This window comes from Saprolegnia diclina (assembly GCF_000281045.1).
Source record: "Saprolegnia diclina VS20 unplaced genomic scaffold supercont1.17, whole genome shotgun sequence".
In the NCBI taxonomy this organism is placed as follows: domain Eukaryota; phylum Oomycota; class Saprolegniomycetes; order Saprolegniales; family Saprolegniaceae; genus Saprolegnia; species Saprolegnia diclina.
In genome coordinates, this window is record NW_008246084.1 from 747,640 (window position 1) to 761,402 (window position 13,763).

Below are 13,763 nucleotides of genomic sequence, written 5' to 3' on the forward strand. Positions count from 1 at the left end.
TCCTTCGATGGATCCAGCAGGAAAGAAGGATACACCTTGATTGTCCTGGCCTCACGAATAATGGACGCCAACCAAATGTCGCGAGGTGTGGGTTCTCTGGCACGGGACTGATGATGGATATTGGTCCAAACAATGTGTACAAAGTGTGGTCTTCTACATGCTCACGTCGTTTGGACGCTGATCGCCAGAGCAGACAAGTCCTATGTCGATAGACTGGGAAGCCCTCCGGATCCATCGCTTGCACCAAGGGAATAATAACCAAGGTTGTTTCCTTGGCTTGGATCACGTTCGCGTGTTTGGTACACGTCGCATCGTCACTGCGATGCTTGTGATTCACTTGCGCAAATGTGGTCGATTAGCAAAAACCAAGTTGTCTACTCGAGACGGTTGACAAGCTTGCGCTTTCGGCGCCAGCGCCAGCGCAACGACGAGACGTGGTCGTCGCCTTCGGTGCCAAAGCAGAGATTGTCGAGGAGCGCGTAGAGCGCGCCACCGTACCGCGTGCGCATCCAGTGGACAAAGAGCACTTCAAAGTTGGTCGCGTGCTGCTCGAGAACGTACGAGGCGAAGCAAATGAGGTAGAAATACCGCTCCAGGTAGTTCACTAGCCACAATATCCTCAGCATCCTTTCACAAACCATCATGAGAAAGGACACGTACTGGCGCGCTGCATAAAGTAATCTTGCTTGGCGCTCGGGAGACCGACCTCTTTGGTCATCTCACGGCACTGGTCGATGCACTCACGGAGGTTCTGCACATGATCGGCCGTGTCAATGGCCTCATCCACGAGCGCAAGGCTCGTCGCGCCATTCTCAAGCAGCGACACGAGCGCGTCAATGTTATGAAAACGCGTCTTGTGCCCGTCACCGAGCGTCACCTGCCCCATGACGACGGCCCGCAGCATGTACATGCAAACCAGCGCCGTCGTCGTCCGGCCGCGGCCCATTTGGCAGTTGCAGACGATCGCTGTGTGGCCGTCGACAGCCCCCGACTTTTCAGCGCGGAAAATGGGCACCAGCAGCCGCACGAGGTCGTCCAGATCTTTCTCTTCGGGGGCAATTTCGTCCGACACCTAGGTGGACTTTTGTCAGCAAATAACTGCGAGCAGAGGAAGGTACTGGAATGCGGGCGTAGCGCACGTCGTAGCCTTGGTGCTGAGCCGCCGCGTACACCTCCTCGAGTGTCTTGATGTCGGTCTCGGGCTGAATCGCATCAAAGCGCTCGGCGGTGACGAGCGGCTGCGGCTCGCAGAGGTGCATGAACAAGCCGTTCGAGGCCTGCACTTTCGCGATCAGCTCCGTCTTGAGCGTCGCTTCGATCGCCGTGATCTCGTCGACTTCGATGCCGGGATATTCAACATTGTGGAAGACGTCGTCGCGCTTCCGGACTGCGTACGGCTTGCCCGCCACGTACAAGACGACCTCTTCCCGCAAGTTGATCCAGATGACGCGGCTGTGGCCGAGAACGTCCCGGAGATGGGCCAAGACATCGACGATCCCGAGCTCCAAGCACTAGCCAAAATGTCGTCATTCGCTACAGATCTGAAGCGAGCGAGAGAGAGAGCATGGTACCTGCGCCGTGCCAAAGAGCGGCATGCCACCGAGTTGACGGTAGTTCGGGACGTTGGGGCCGAGGACGAGGGGCAGGCGGCTGAGGCCCGGAAAGTGGTCAAACTTGAGAATGTTGTTGTGCAGCACTTTGCTCGACGGATACGTGGCGCCACCAAGGTCGTCGAGAAGGCGAAAGAGGTCGGGATGGAGCTGAAGCCAGCTCGAGAAGCTCTGCACATGGGCTTCCAGGAGGTACTGGCCAAACATGATAAAGTAAAAGTAGCGCTCGAGGAGGCGGCACGCGCGATGCTACCTCGTGGAATGAGCTTTTCTTTGAATTTCACAGCCCGTTGTACCAAGTAGAAGGAGCGTTTGGCCGGCTTGGCTTCGGCCATGGATCGCTACACGGGGAACGTTCGTGACCTATGGACAGCGATCCCAAACATGTCTACCTGCCGACACTCTTCGATGACGCGCCGAAGGTGGTAAACGGCCGCGCAGTCGTCGATCGCTGCGTCAATCCACGCTTTGGCGTGCGTGCCTTGCTCCAGCGTCTCACAAAGCGCCAAAATCACCTACAATTTAGTGTCAGAAGTACAAAAAGAGCAAATATAATAATACCTTGAACGTGCCGAGCGCGTAATCAATCGTGCTCGGGTCGAGCGTCAGCGATCGATGCGAGCGCGTCATCGGCAGTCCGTCTGGAACTTCGACGACCGAGTCGGGCTGCATGACGCTCCACTTGAGGTACGCGACCGTCATGGCCGTCGTCGTCCGCCCGCGTCCCATCTAGTCGACGAATATAAGGGCAATGCGGCATATGACGTCTACCTGGCAGTTGAAGACAAACGCAGTGTGCATATCGGCGCGCTGGACGAGGTCGACAAACGTCTCGACGACGTCTTGCTCGGGAAAGTTCTCGCGGTCGATTGGGATCCGGTGGAACGTAGTGTTCTCGATCGTCGGGTGCTGCAGCGCCTCCATCAACTCGGGCAGCGTGTGTACCTACGACGACAAAATAAGACTTGGTAAAGCCATCCGAAAGACGCGTACGTCGGTCGGGTCGATGGTCTCGACGGCAAGCTCGTTCACGAGCGGCGTCGGCTCGTGCCAGTACTCGAACGCGTGGTTGCGCAAGGCGAGTTGCTCCATGAGGCTGTTCTTGAGCGAAGCCTCCAGCACTTGGATCGTGTGCCCCGTAAGACCGGGCACCAAGTCGTTCTCGTTGAGCTTGGCACGGACACGCGCCGTGTACGGGACGCCCTTGACAAAGAGCACGGCTTCCTACACCGACGCTGTCTTCTTGGCATAGAACGATGGCATGATCTACCTCGCGCACGTTGATCCAGATAACCTTGGTGAACCCATCAGCGGCAACACGGTCCAGAATCAAGCGGCAGCCGTCCTGGAAGAGCAAGGTCAGTATTCGCTACGGACGATCTGCGTGTACTACCTCGGTGGGCTGGGCGCCGCCGTAGAAGGGCGTGTCCAGCAACCGGCGAAAGTTGGGCGCTACGCAATCCATGATGACCATGCTCACGAGGATGATGGTGACCGTACCGCTGTCGCCGTGGGGCGTGTCGAGTACATGGCAGTCGGGGAAGCGGTCGCGCTTGAGCACGTACTTGTTAAGGACGCGCGTACCCTGCTCCTGGAACGAGAGCGCCGACTTGATCTTCTCGCGGTCGAGCTTGCCCTTGAAGCCAGCTTGGATCAGCGATGCTGCATTCGAGCGCTGGACCTGGCTGCGGAGCCCATCGAGCTGCGCGCGGAGGTCGCGGACCGAGGCCTCGAGGGCCTCCGCATGGTCTAGCAGCGGGTGCAGGAGGCTCTTGGTCTCGTCGTCGAGGACAGCGAGGAGCGGCGCCGCCAGCTCGCGGGCAGCAGGCTTCGTCGTTGTCATCGTCCGGCCAAACTCGAAATGCCCCTGGGGATCGGTCGAGATATCCTTCGAACAACACGTGGTGGGCGGTAATATCCCACGTCCATACAAGTACCAATATCATGCATCGTTTTTCACTGTTTCACACTGTTTCCCACGTGAATATCTCGGCGATGATGATGCAACCAATGCACCAAGTAGCGAGGATGCGACCAGCAGGAGGCGACGACGTCAAATATTTGCCGCCGACGCAGTGACGACTTGGTCGATGTTTCTCAGCGCGGATCTACGGGGCGCACTCTATTACCGCTACTTGCTACGTCGACACTGTAACACACTTCTGGACGATGGCGCCGGTTGAAGTTGAGCCACGCTTCAATCCCACGCACGACTGCAATTTCTGATAGCGTCTTATTTTCCAAAGGCCCTCTTCATCAGCCGAGTCAGAGCCCCAGGAAGTGCAGCAATGAGTCGGGACTATTCGCTCTCTGGGAGAAATGGCACGAGTCCTAAAGTGACTCGGCGTTTGTTGTCGCGCGATTGCAGGCAGTCAACACAACTGCGGACGAGTTGTCTTCTCGCGGTTTCCGCTTTGACTTGTCGCCAAGCCAAGCCTACGACGAATCGGTAAGCCGGCCTTCGTCGTGGCTGGCGCAGCACTCTGTTGGCTGTCCTTTGAATCGATCGTACCTTATTACGCAGGCGGTGCGACGACGTCATCGTCTACTGCTGTCGTAGAGACAGTGTCTTGGTTGGTTTGGCCCTTTGAACGCATCTTCTAATCACGATGAGCTGATCGCCAACGTGCCAGCAATCATGCGCAGGATTTCTGCAGATTAACGCAATTAACGCGTACGCAATGCGCGTTTAACCACTCGACACCACACATGTGTGCTTTATGTGAAGAATACCACGTGGGAAATGAAAACCCTCGTCGAAACCACAGAGCGCAAGCATGGAGTCGATGATTGCGCGGGCTTTTGAGTTCGTCGAAGACTCGCAGTCCGAGGACGAAGACGCCGGCTACTACGGCTTCCGACCACCGGCCATCGCTCCGGCAGCGGCGCCCGACGCTCCAGCGCCAGCTCCAGCAACGGGGGCGCCGGCGACCGACGCTGCCCATGACGACGAGGTCGACGAAGACGAGGATGAGGCTGGGTTCAAGGTCGGCGACCTCGTCGAGGTCGAGACGCGTACGTGGCCAGGTATCAACAAGATCGGCGGCGCGGCGCGGGTCATTAGTGTCTACAGCGACGGCGGCGACACGTTCGTGGACGTGCGCTACTTCCTCGGCGGCAGTGAGAAGCGCGTCGACGTCGCGTACGTGCAACCGTCCGACATGCACCAGAAGCGCGCGCGCCAGCGCTACTCGCGCGTCTTCTTCCACGACGAATTTGCGGACGAGTATGGCCGCAAGCGCCGCGCCGACCTCGACGCACCAGTCGAGCACGTCCTCCATCCCAAGCCCAAACGTATGAGAAAGGACGAACCACCTCGCTCTGCGCCCGAGCACCCACGGACGCGCATCTTCGACGACGACGATGGCAGTAGCAGCGCCGAAGACAACGTGGTCGTACCCAGCCGTCCTCGGGTTCTACCACCAGTGACAGTGACGCCGGCAAGTACTCGGCCGATCGCCAAGCCAAAACGAGCGCCTCTAAACGAAGATTTTTTCATCACGACGGGCGGCTCAGATGACGATGAGCGCGTCGTCGAAAGCCCTGAGAGGGCGACCACGTGGACCGAGCCGTCTCTCCACGAGCATGACGTGGCCAAGGACGTGGGGCAGGCCGTCACGAGCACATTACCAGTCGACAAGTACGGTGCGGACCAGCCTGTGGAGGTTGAGAACGACTACGACTTTGGGGGTGGTTCGTGGAGCCCGACAACGCGCCTCGAGGAACCACAGGACGTACTGGAGCCCCGTGTTCGGCGGCAGAAGCGCGCCAAGAAGCGGCGGTATGTCGGCGGGTACCTCGAGGAAGCCGACAACTTTATTCAACCGGAAGACAACGCGATGGAGCTACCGGACGACGTGCGCAAAGATACGGGGTTTCGCCTTGGGAAGACCTCCAAGGATCTTTTGCACCAGTACGCCGTGCACACGGAGCAGTTCCAGCTCGTGCTTGCCGAGTTTGGTCGCGCCAAAGAGAGTCTCGTTGCCAGCACGCTACCGCCCCTCGCGCTCTACGACAAGGTATTGTATCATGATTGTAGGAGCAAACATCGATTTATGGTGACAGGTTCTCGAACTGGAGGCGCTGCATGCACTGTCGATCGTTCGGGAAGAAGACATTTTGGATGCAATTCTGCGCAAATTAGACGCCAAGGGCAAGTCCATCGTACGTCGCGTCCGTCTTTCCAGTACTACCACAAATTTTGCACCAATTTTTTAGAAACCCGTCGAGAACCTCCAGCACGACCAGCGAAAAGAGCTAGTGAATGCGTATGCGAGCTGGCTGCGGCAGCTGCGCGACACGACGCTGCAGCGACTGCACCGCGAGGGTCTGTCGGTGCCATCGCAGCTGCCACTGTCATCGACAAAGAAGCGTCCAGCGAGTCCCAGTGACAGTAGCAGCAGCGATGACGACGACTATTACAATACGCTGTCGGCCGAGCCCGCGATTCCGGCGTTCATTGAGCAGTTTCACACAACGCGGCCTGCACGTCCCCGCGCCTCATTCTCCTCGGTGTCGACCACGAGGCCCAAGCGCCTTGACAAGACCAAACCCAGCACGAAACAAAAAGCAAAGCCGGCAACGACGCCGCTGCTATGGGACGACGTGTACCACGCACCGCCGCACCGAGAGCAGTCGGCACTGCCGTGGTTCTTCGAGCCCGCCCCTAACGACAACGGCAACGACCTCGACTTCAGCTACGACGACACCAATGACGATCGATTTGATGAGCCATCGGTGTTTATTCCCCGGACGCTCAACAGCCGCACGATTCCGGCCGCTGTGCTCGAGTCGACCACGTGGGACTGGAAAGCGCTGGCTAAGCCGACGCGCCGGGCCGCGCCGGCGCCCTCCCGCCCGGTGGCACCTGCCACGATCGCGCCAGCACCCAAGCCGCCCAAGCGGTCGCGATCCCGCAACGTGTTTGAAGCACTCTGGCGGCATCGCCAGGAGCGGTCGCGGCCGCTCATTCCGTTTTTTCCAGCCAAAAAGTCGGTGGTGGTGCCCCGACGCCAGCCCGAACCGCTGCCCACCGCGTCGCCACCGGTTGCGGATGAGCCATCGGTGGCACCAGACGTCTGTGTCTTGGACTTCGTCTCAGACGCGCTACCAACGCTACTTGTGTACTCGGCCGACGCTCTTGTGCGTATTGAAGCCCGCACCATGACGCCACCACTGACGTCCTCCTTCTTCCATGAGGTTGCCACTTCGAGCTCCGAAGAAATCGTATTTATGAAGACAATGTAGGATGCGCCGATAGCTGGGGTGCTACAACGGGCTTTTCGGACGCTACGGCATCGGCTCTGTGACCTTCAAACCGCCGAGGCGCAGTGGTTGGAGCAAACCACACAGTCGCACGTTATGTCGGACGAGGTGCCGTTCCACACTAATGGCATTTGACAGATTGATACTGATCGATAGGAGCTGGCACGGGACGAAGCCGCCTTGGGGGCGCAAGCGGCCGATTGTAGTCACTTGCTAGGTAGCCTCGCTGCGTACCTCGCTGTCCAAGACGCCCGTCATAAAGAAAAGGCGCAGCAGCTTCTGCTCGAGGAGCTCCGCTTGACGACAAATTGTCTTCCGCATGTCGCATCGCTCCTCCAGACGACACCGGCGTACTACTATTACTTGGAGCTCACGGAAGCAGCGTCGACGCCACTTTTGTCGGCACTCACGAGCGTGCACGCGCACTGTGTGTCGCTCGTACCAGGCAAACAAACGCAGCAAGCTGCTGCGCTCTTCCTCCTCGAGATGCATTTGCACGTCCCGCACCTCTTGAACACGGGCGCGGACGGCTACGACGCGCTTTGGCTCCAGCTCATGCGTCTGCACGGTGCCGAATTCTGGGCATTCTTCACTGAGCTCTTGCCGCAGCTACGCAAAATCGTCGCAGCCACCTTTGTCGCCGAGGCGTCGACAAGTATCGACATGCTGCTGCGCGAGCTCGTGTGGGACACGACTGTCGCATTGGCCCCACTCTTCCATCTTGTCGTACCGACGATCGAGTCCGCGCCTCCAAGTATCGGCGGCGGCTCATGAATTTGAATAGGACGCTGCACCACTGGGCGCTGGTCGGGTTCCTCCTCTCGTCGATGGACGCGCTGCCGTGCTCGCCGCGCTTTGACGCTGCCAAGTACAACTACCCCTTGGACAAGGTCGAGCGCTATCGTGTGCGCGTGCTCCAGCGGCTCTTGCTCTTGTCGTCGATGTGGGCGCCCAACCACCGTACGTGGCTTGTACCATTGGGAAATATTGCTCATGTTGGAGCTCAAACTAGTGCCCATTGTGGCCGTTGTGTTGAGTTTGAGCCAACTTGCGTCGAGCCACCCGGGACAGTGCTCGTGCGTTGCCTCGAGCAGCCATGCGTGCAACGACGGCGATTGCCCGTGTTTGCGCAAGCACGTGGCGTGCACATGCTCCATGCCACAGTTTTGCAGCTGCCGCTTTCCCCGCTTCCTCATCGAGCTCGCGACGGACGGGGCGACCAACCTCGTTGATGCCATCGACCAGTGCTCGTCCGTGGAGCTCATGGGCCGTGTCATCGCTGTACAGACTCGCATCTTCCAGTTTCCACTTTTGATACATGCTCCATAGATGCAACTGCGTCAATTTGCCAAACCTGTCCAGCGCAACCGCTTCCGCCACCCGATTCTAACAATTCTCAAGCCCGCGGCCGTCACACCAACCGCCAAGTGGAACTGGTCGGGCATGGCCGCGGCACCCAGCAAACCGAGTGCGGCAGTAGCGGCACCCGCGTCGGCGGCGACGGCCCAAACCAACGCGAGTACACGGCGACAAGCCAAGCCCCTCGCTGCGTGGCTCGATGACCGAGCGACGGTACACCGTCCGCTGCTAAGAAGCTCCTACAATGGTTGCTGTCTAGGCCCTCACGCAGTGCACAGTCTTTCTCTCTATGGCGCTGAGTACGCTGAGGTCGCAAACGGACGCCAAAGCGCTCAAGCGGGACGTGGGTTACTACGCCAAGGAAATTCTCCGCTTTTGCAACAACGAACTCGAGTACGACAGCCTGGCTCTGCATGCGCTCTGGCTCTTGGCACGCGGTCTTATCTCGGTCGCTCAGCAGTGCTTGCCGTCGCTCGTGACGTCGATGAGCGACCTCCTCGCAGACATGGTCAGGCGGCTGCAGGAAGAGCTCGTCCGACCCAAAACGACAGTCGACACGCGTGTCGTATCGCCCGTCGTGGTGCTGCAAGGTAGACTTCGTACCGATTGCTATGGTTGCACTCATACACGCGGCGTATGGTAGCCAACATTGTGCTAACGCTGCAATGCTTTCTGGACATTGTACTAGCGCTCAAGCAGCTCGAGCTCGCGCCCGGGGTTGTCGAAGACGTTGCAAATTGCTTGGTCGCAATGTTCAACAGCGGTCTCGACACTGTGCTTCAAGCCAGTCTCTCGCAACAAGTGCCGCCAGCCACGACACGACTCGCGCTGGACCTTCTTGACGCACTCTTGCCGCCCAAGACATCGGTCCCGGCGCCAGCGCCCGTCGATGAGTTTGACGACCCCGAAGAGCTTGCGCTGTTGGCGGCACTGGACATGGACGCATTGCTCTCGACCGATGGTAGTACGCCGTCGACGGTGCCGACTCTGACGTTTGTGTCGTTGGTGACAACGCATGTGGGCGAACACGTCGTCAAGCAACTGCGACTGTCGCTGCAAAAGCTCGTGCTTCACGCGCCGCAGACACCAAACGCCATCGCGATCCTCGGAGGCGTCCTTTCGCTCGCGCCGGGAACGAGCTGGGACCTTTTGCTTGCGTCGACGACAGCTGCGTCACTGCGTCTCGTGTTTCCGAGAACGTTCTCCCACGCGTTGCGTCGTGCGACTGACAAGGCGGCGTTCGTGGCGGCTTTTGCGCAGACCCACCGGCGCGATTCGCTCTTTGTCGAGGCGTGGCTGCTTTGTCTCATGGACGCTACTGCGTCGGACGAGGTTGTGACCGACATGACGCTCGCTCTGGCGCCGCAGACGCCGCTTCTGCATCACGTAGAAGCCAGTCATCGCACCCAAGTATGGCGCGCGTTCGCCAAGAACATTGCTACCGTGTATACGCCACACCCGCACCTTCTCCGGTCGGTGGTGGCCGATGTATCGAAAGGCTGGCTCGGCGCCGTGCTGGACGGCGCGACAGCAAGCCTCCTCGAACTCTGCGTGGACCGCCCGCAGTGGGCCGCCTTGCACGCTTTTCAAGATTCGGTTATGCCGTACGCGGTCTACGACGCAAGAGTGCTCGATGCCTTGGAGCGCGGGTCCTCGAAGACCGAGCAAGTCGTGCGGTATGTCGCCCGTCTCTACGACGGCGTTGGGGCGCTCCTGGAAGGCTGCGGACACTTGGCGCGGGGCACCAGCCTCGTGTTTCACGTCTGGCTGCGCGAGCTCTTTCCCAGTGCGAGCTACGCGACGCACTCGACGGCCGCCGAGAGTCTTCTGCACGGCCAAGTCGCGTCGATTTTCCGAGAAAAGCCTGGACCACCAACGTCCTGGTTTGGTTCCAAGCTGCCCAAGCCGTGGATTCAAGTCGTCGACGTCGCACGAACGTTCTTGGCCGTCCAGCACTACCCGACGCTCCTCAACTGGTTTGCCCAGGTACACTACTGTTTGCATGCGATTTGGCCGACGAGATGGCGTAGACGGCGTCCATGTACCGACTGTACGAAGGCGGGTTCGCCTCCGCGCCCTTGCGTACGCTCTTGTACAACCTCGTCGACCCGGACGGACCGTTGGGCCTCGCGTCGTTTTACCCAATCGAGTCGAACGCTGCGCCGAGCTACAAGCGCGAAGCCGACTACTTTGCGCGGGGCCTCTTTCAGCAAGCGCCGGCGCTGCGCCGACTCGTTCTGGAAGCATTTACGCACGAAATTGTGTCGAGCCGCCTTCACGCGCTCGTGGGGTCGGAGGACTGGATTCCGCTCTTGCAACTGCTGTGGACCTGCAGTTCGCAGGCGACGACGCTTGGGACGGCGCGGGAGTTTACGTGCAGCTTGCAGCTTTGCGTCGAACACCTCGTGTCGCACTTGACGTGGCCCGACCCGCCCGTCTTTTCACCGCTCACGTACGTCCCTCTGTCTTGTTTCGTGGTCAAAACTAAGGTACAATCGTATAGGTCGGTGCTGCATCGCCAACTTCTCGGGTTTGCACTCAACTGCATGGCCCTCCCTCGGGACGAGACGCTGCCCGATACGTTCGACCTGAGCTTACACATGCTTGTGCTACGGGGTGTGCAGCTGCACGGTGCGCTGCAGATGCCGCCAACGCCACTGTCGACGCAGACCACAGCAGCCTTTGAGCGCCTCCAGACGCAGCTGACGCGGGACCACGGGTTTCGCTTCCGGTTGTCGCCCCCTGTGCTAGGGTCGAGCGCCGGCAGTGGCATCAATGCATTCCGCGCGCAAGGCGACCTCCTTATCGGTGTCAACGCGCTCCTCGCGGCGGCCAAACGCTCCTCCCGGTTCGCGCACCAAGTCGTCTAGTCAATATAGTTGGTCGATTCCACACATTAATTAGACCACTCGTCCGCCGTTGATGTCGCTCGTCTTTAGCTCGCGTAACGGTGAAACTGGCTGGGACTTGAGCTTTGGACGACGATGCCGCTGCAGTCGAGACAGTACGAGGTACGTGGCAGGCCGGCGAGGTCGCCGACTTGTGACGTGGCGTCCTAGGAGCGCATTGTGAAGCTCGAGCAGTCGCTCGAGATGGCGCGCTTGCGCTACCAGTGTACGCCTCCGCCATCTACTCACGACAATGAACCTCAAACTCAATTTGCGAGTAGCTCAAGCAGGCCGCATCAAGTAGACTGAATGGAGCGTGCAACTCGGCAACACGTGGTATAGGACGCTCGAAGCCGAAAACACAAAGCTCCATGAAGACATTGCCACTGAGCGCGCCGAGCGGTGGGTTTGGTTCTTGTTGGTGACGTTGTTGACGTTACTGCAGCGAGACGCTCATGAAGAACCGGCAAGTGAACGTGCTTTTGGAGGCGCTCCAGGAAGAGCGCACGCAGCGCCTCGTGGACCTCGAAGCCGCGCACCTCCGCGAGCGCGAGCTCCGTGCCCTCGCCACCGAAGCCGTACGACCTACGCCTCATTGCATAGGGTTGACGCTCACGTGATAGACGGTCGCGACCAAAGGTGCTCTCTTGGCGCAGGAGGAGGCGAGTCACAGTCGCGCCGAGATCAACGGCCTTCGCGCGACCGTGCGTTGCAGTACAAAGCTTCTCCATGTTTGTTATGACATATTTGAGTACTCGGCGATGTTCAATATTGTCTATAGACGTCGGAAAAAGAGTATCTCGCCATGCACAAGGAGCTCGAGACCACACAACTGCAGCTCCTTGAGACGCGACGGTAGCGCACCTTTGTCATTGGCCGCGCAATCAACATGGTGGGCATTGGTGTAGAAAGCTGATTGCGTCGACGAATGACGTGGCAGTCTGGACGGACCGGTACAACCAAGCGATGGTTGATCTGCACATGGCCCAAATGAAGCTCACGCAAAGCACGATCGGTAGTCCAGGTGGTTGGACACATTGACCTACTAATGGATTTTTAGGGGCGAGCGCCAAGGAGTCGGCGCTCATGGTACCCACTATTGACAATATTTTCCGTCGTTTACACGTGGCATTGCGTAGCGCGGGTACGGTGTTGTGTTTGCCGAAGCCGACGGCGAAGCAGTCAACATTCAGCGCAACCCATTTCACTGCGTCAAAAAAGGTGGCCTCGACAATAAGTGCTGAGAGTCATGTATTGCAAGGAACGGCCAAGTGGAACGGAGCACGCGACGACAGAGCCCTTGCGCATATCAACCTGCTGCGCGAGCGCGGCCAGCTACCTCCGCCGTCAACGCTGCATGAGATTGCTCTAAACAAGACTCACTCGGCGCCGGGCGAGTTAGGACAAGCCAAACCTTCGTTCGGCAGTTAGTTGGCACTCGTGAGCTCATCAAGAGTTGGCGTAGATCACATCGTCGGCCTCGTCCCAAGGTCGAGAGTACGCGGTACAGAGCTGTCCAAACCAAGATAAGACTAAGTGGTGTAGGGACACGAATGGCTCAAAATTTCTGGGCTACGGTCTCGGGCTGCTCAAGAAGGACCACATCGTCGCTGCGGACACCTCATTCTCCAACAACGTCCACTAACGTCGTTTAAGATATTTAAGTCTCAGTGGCTCGCTTGTATCGCTTCGTACGCGAGTGGCTTGTTCCTGTTGAACGGGTGAGCTGCTTGGCGCCGTCGATAGTCCTCCGTGTCGGTGGTCATTGAGAACATCTCATCTGCTACAGCATGTACGACAAAACGCTGAACTCCTACGGTTCCCTTCGGAGGTGATCAGTCCCATGCCATGGGACAGGGGATGTCATATTGTCGTCATGCTCCTCGAGGTCGACCTTGGGGTGCCGAGCTGGATCATGAGTGCGAGTTGCAGGCCAACCGCGCGTGGAATTTCTCCCGTCATAATTCTGACGTAGCGTCATAATGCTGACGTCGTGCGCTGGGTAGGACATATCAAACCATGCAATGTGATCTAACCCTTACTCGGCAAGCTTAGGAGAAGGCGTCAAGACTGCGGTCGAAAAAAATCATGCGCTTTCATGCGCTTCCGAACAGTAAATGTATAAAGAAGGGCATTGCACTGTGTCGCTGGCCAAGGAGTGGTCGCTGCAGTCTTCGAGTTCTCTGGAGAGAAGGTACTAGTACAGTTAACCCCTGAGTTAACCCAGTGTGGCCAAGAGTGTGCGCAAGTCGACTTGCGATTGGAATGGCGCTGCAGAGGCGGCGTCAAATCCTTCTCCCATACTGTCTCTATTCTTACATATATTTCATTACTGTCTCAGTACGATCATAAAGTCAAATACGAAATTATAATACCTGTGAGCGCTGTGTATTTTAATACAGAGATAATAAAGAGACCATTTTGAAACCTGTGTTTCCGGGATCCGGATAGTGAAGAAATCCAGTAATGACTGCAGGGACTTTTATCCAATCCCTTCGAAAGAAAGCAACGTGCCTCCGCTTGATTGGCTCATTTGGCGAGGTAGTGTACTACATGAAAACGTATCTTGGTGCGATAACGAGCTCCAAGGGAATGCTGGAGAGAATCGCGGCGTGCTAGGATTAGATGCGCATTTGCGTAT

At 58.3% G+C, this 13,763-nt stretch overlaps 3 protein-coding genes across 4 annotated transcripts; 2 read left to right on the forward strand and 1 right to left on the reverse strand.

Moving 5' to 3' along the window:
* Positions 1–320: 320 nt before the first annotated feature.
* Positions 321–3,525, reverse strand: SDRG_06481 (hypothetical protein). The gene is made up of 12 exons (XM_008612261.1): positions 3,111–3,525; positions 3,004–3,062; positions 2,881–2,955; positions 2,604–2,834; positions 2,382–2,555; positions 2,172–2,339; positions 2,003–2,125; positions 1,907–1,951; positions 1,572–1,859; positions 1,119–1,511; positions 661–1,072; positions 321–604 (listed from the first exon to the last, which is right to left on the reverse strand). The coding sequence occupies exons 1-12, from the start codon at positions 3,451–3,453 to the stop codon at positions 375–377; spliced, it is 2,541 nt and encodes an 846-aa protein (XP_008610483.1). The 5' UTR covers positions 3,454–3,525; the 3' UTR covers positions 321–374.
* Positions 3,526–4,372: 847 nt separating this feature from the next.
* On the forward strand, positions 4,373–11,250 carry SDRG_06482. 2 transcript variants are annotated; one of them, XM_008612262.1, is made up of 12 exons: positions 4,373–5,629; positions 5,676–5,774; positions 5,829–6,809; positions 6,858–6,983; positions 7,032–7,615; positions 7,660–7,835; positions 7,888–8,156; positions 8,205–8,447; positions 8,494–8,824; positions 8,878–10,220; positions 10,265–10,686; positions 10,738–11,250. In XM_008612262.1, the coding sequence occupies exons 1-12, from the start codon at positions 4,388–4,390 to the stop codon at positions 11,102–11,104; spliced, it is 6,183 nt and encodes a 2,060-aa protein (XP_008610484.1). In that variant the 5' UTR covers positions 4,373–4,387; the 3' UTR covers positions 11,105–11,250. The 2 variants fall into 2 exon arrangements, with proteins under 2 accessions (XP_008610484.1, XP_008610485.1); XM_008612263.1 differs by having other exon boundaries at positions 8,878–10,686.
* Positions 11,251–11,577: 327 nt separating this feature from the next.
* Positions 11,578–12,404, forward strand: SDRG_06483 (hypothetical protein; the record flags this gene model as incomplete). Its single annotated transcript, XM_008612264.1, has 6 exons — positions 11,578–11,700; positions 11,746–11,853; positions 11,904–11,977; positions 12,031–12,137; positions 12,183–12,211; positions 12,262–12,404. The coding sequence occupies 6 exons, from the start codon at positions 11,578–11,580 to the stop codon at positions 12,364–12,366; spliced, it is 546 nt and encodes a 181-aa protein (XP_008610486.1). The 3' UTR covers positions 12,367–12,404.
* Positions 12,405–13,763: the final 1,359 nt, after the last annotated feature.

What these genes read in the sequence shown, in the direction of transcription:
- SDRG_06481 (XM_008612261.1), bottom strand. Translation starts at nt 3,453, where the DNA reads ATGACAACGACGAAGCCTGCTGCCCGCGAGCTGGCGGCGCCGCTCCTC. An exon ending in CCAAACGCTCCTTCTACTTG is followed by an intron (nt 1,860 to 1,906) that starts GTACAACGGGCT and finishes TCCACGAGGTAG; the next exon opens with CATCGCGCGTGCCGCCTCCT. An exon ending in TGCGCTACGCCCGCATTCCA is followed by an intron (nt 1,073 to 1,118) that starts GTACCTTCCTCT and finishes AAGTCCACCTAG; the next exon opens with GTGTCGGACGAAATTGCCCC.
- SDRG_06482 (XM_008612262.1), top strand. Translation starts at nt 4,388, where the DNA reads ATGGAGTCGATGATTGCGCGGGCTTTTGAGTTCGTCGAAGACTCGCAG. An exon ending in CGTCCTCCTTCTTCCATGAG is followed by an intron (nt 6,810 to 6,857) that starts GTTGCCACTTCG and finishes AAGACAATGTAG; the next exon opens with GATGCGCCGATAGCTGGGGT. An exon ending in CGCACGTTATGTCGGACGAG is followed by an intron (nt 6,984 to 7,031) that starts GTGCCGTTCCAC and finishes ACTGATCGATAG; the next exon opens with GAGCTGGCACGGGACGAAGC.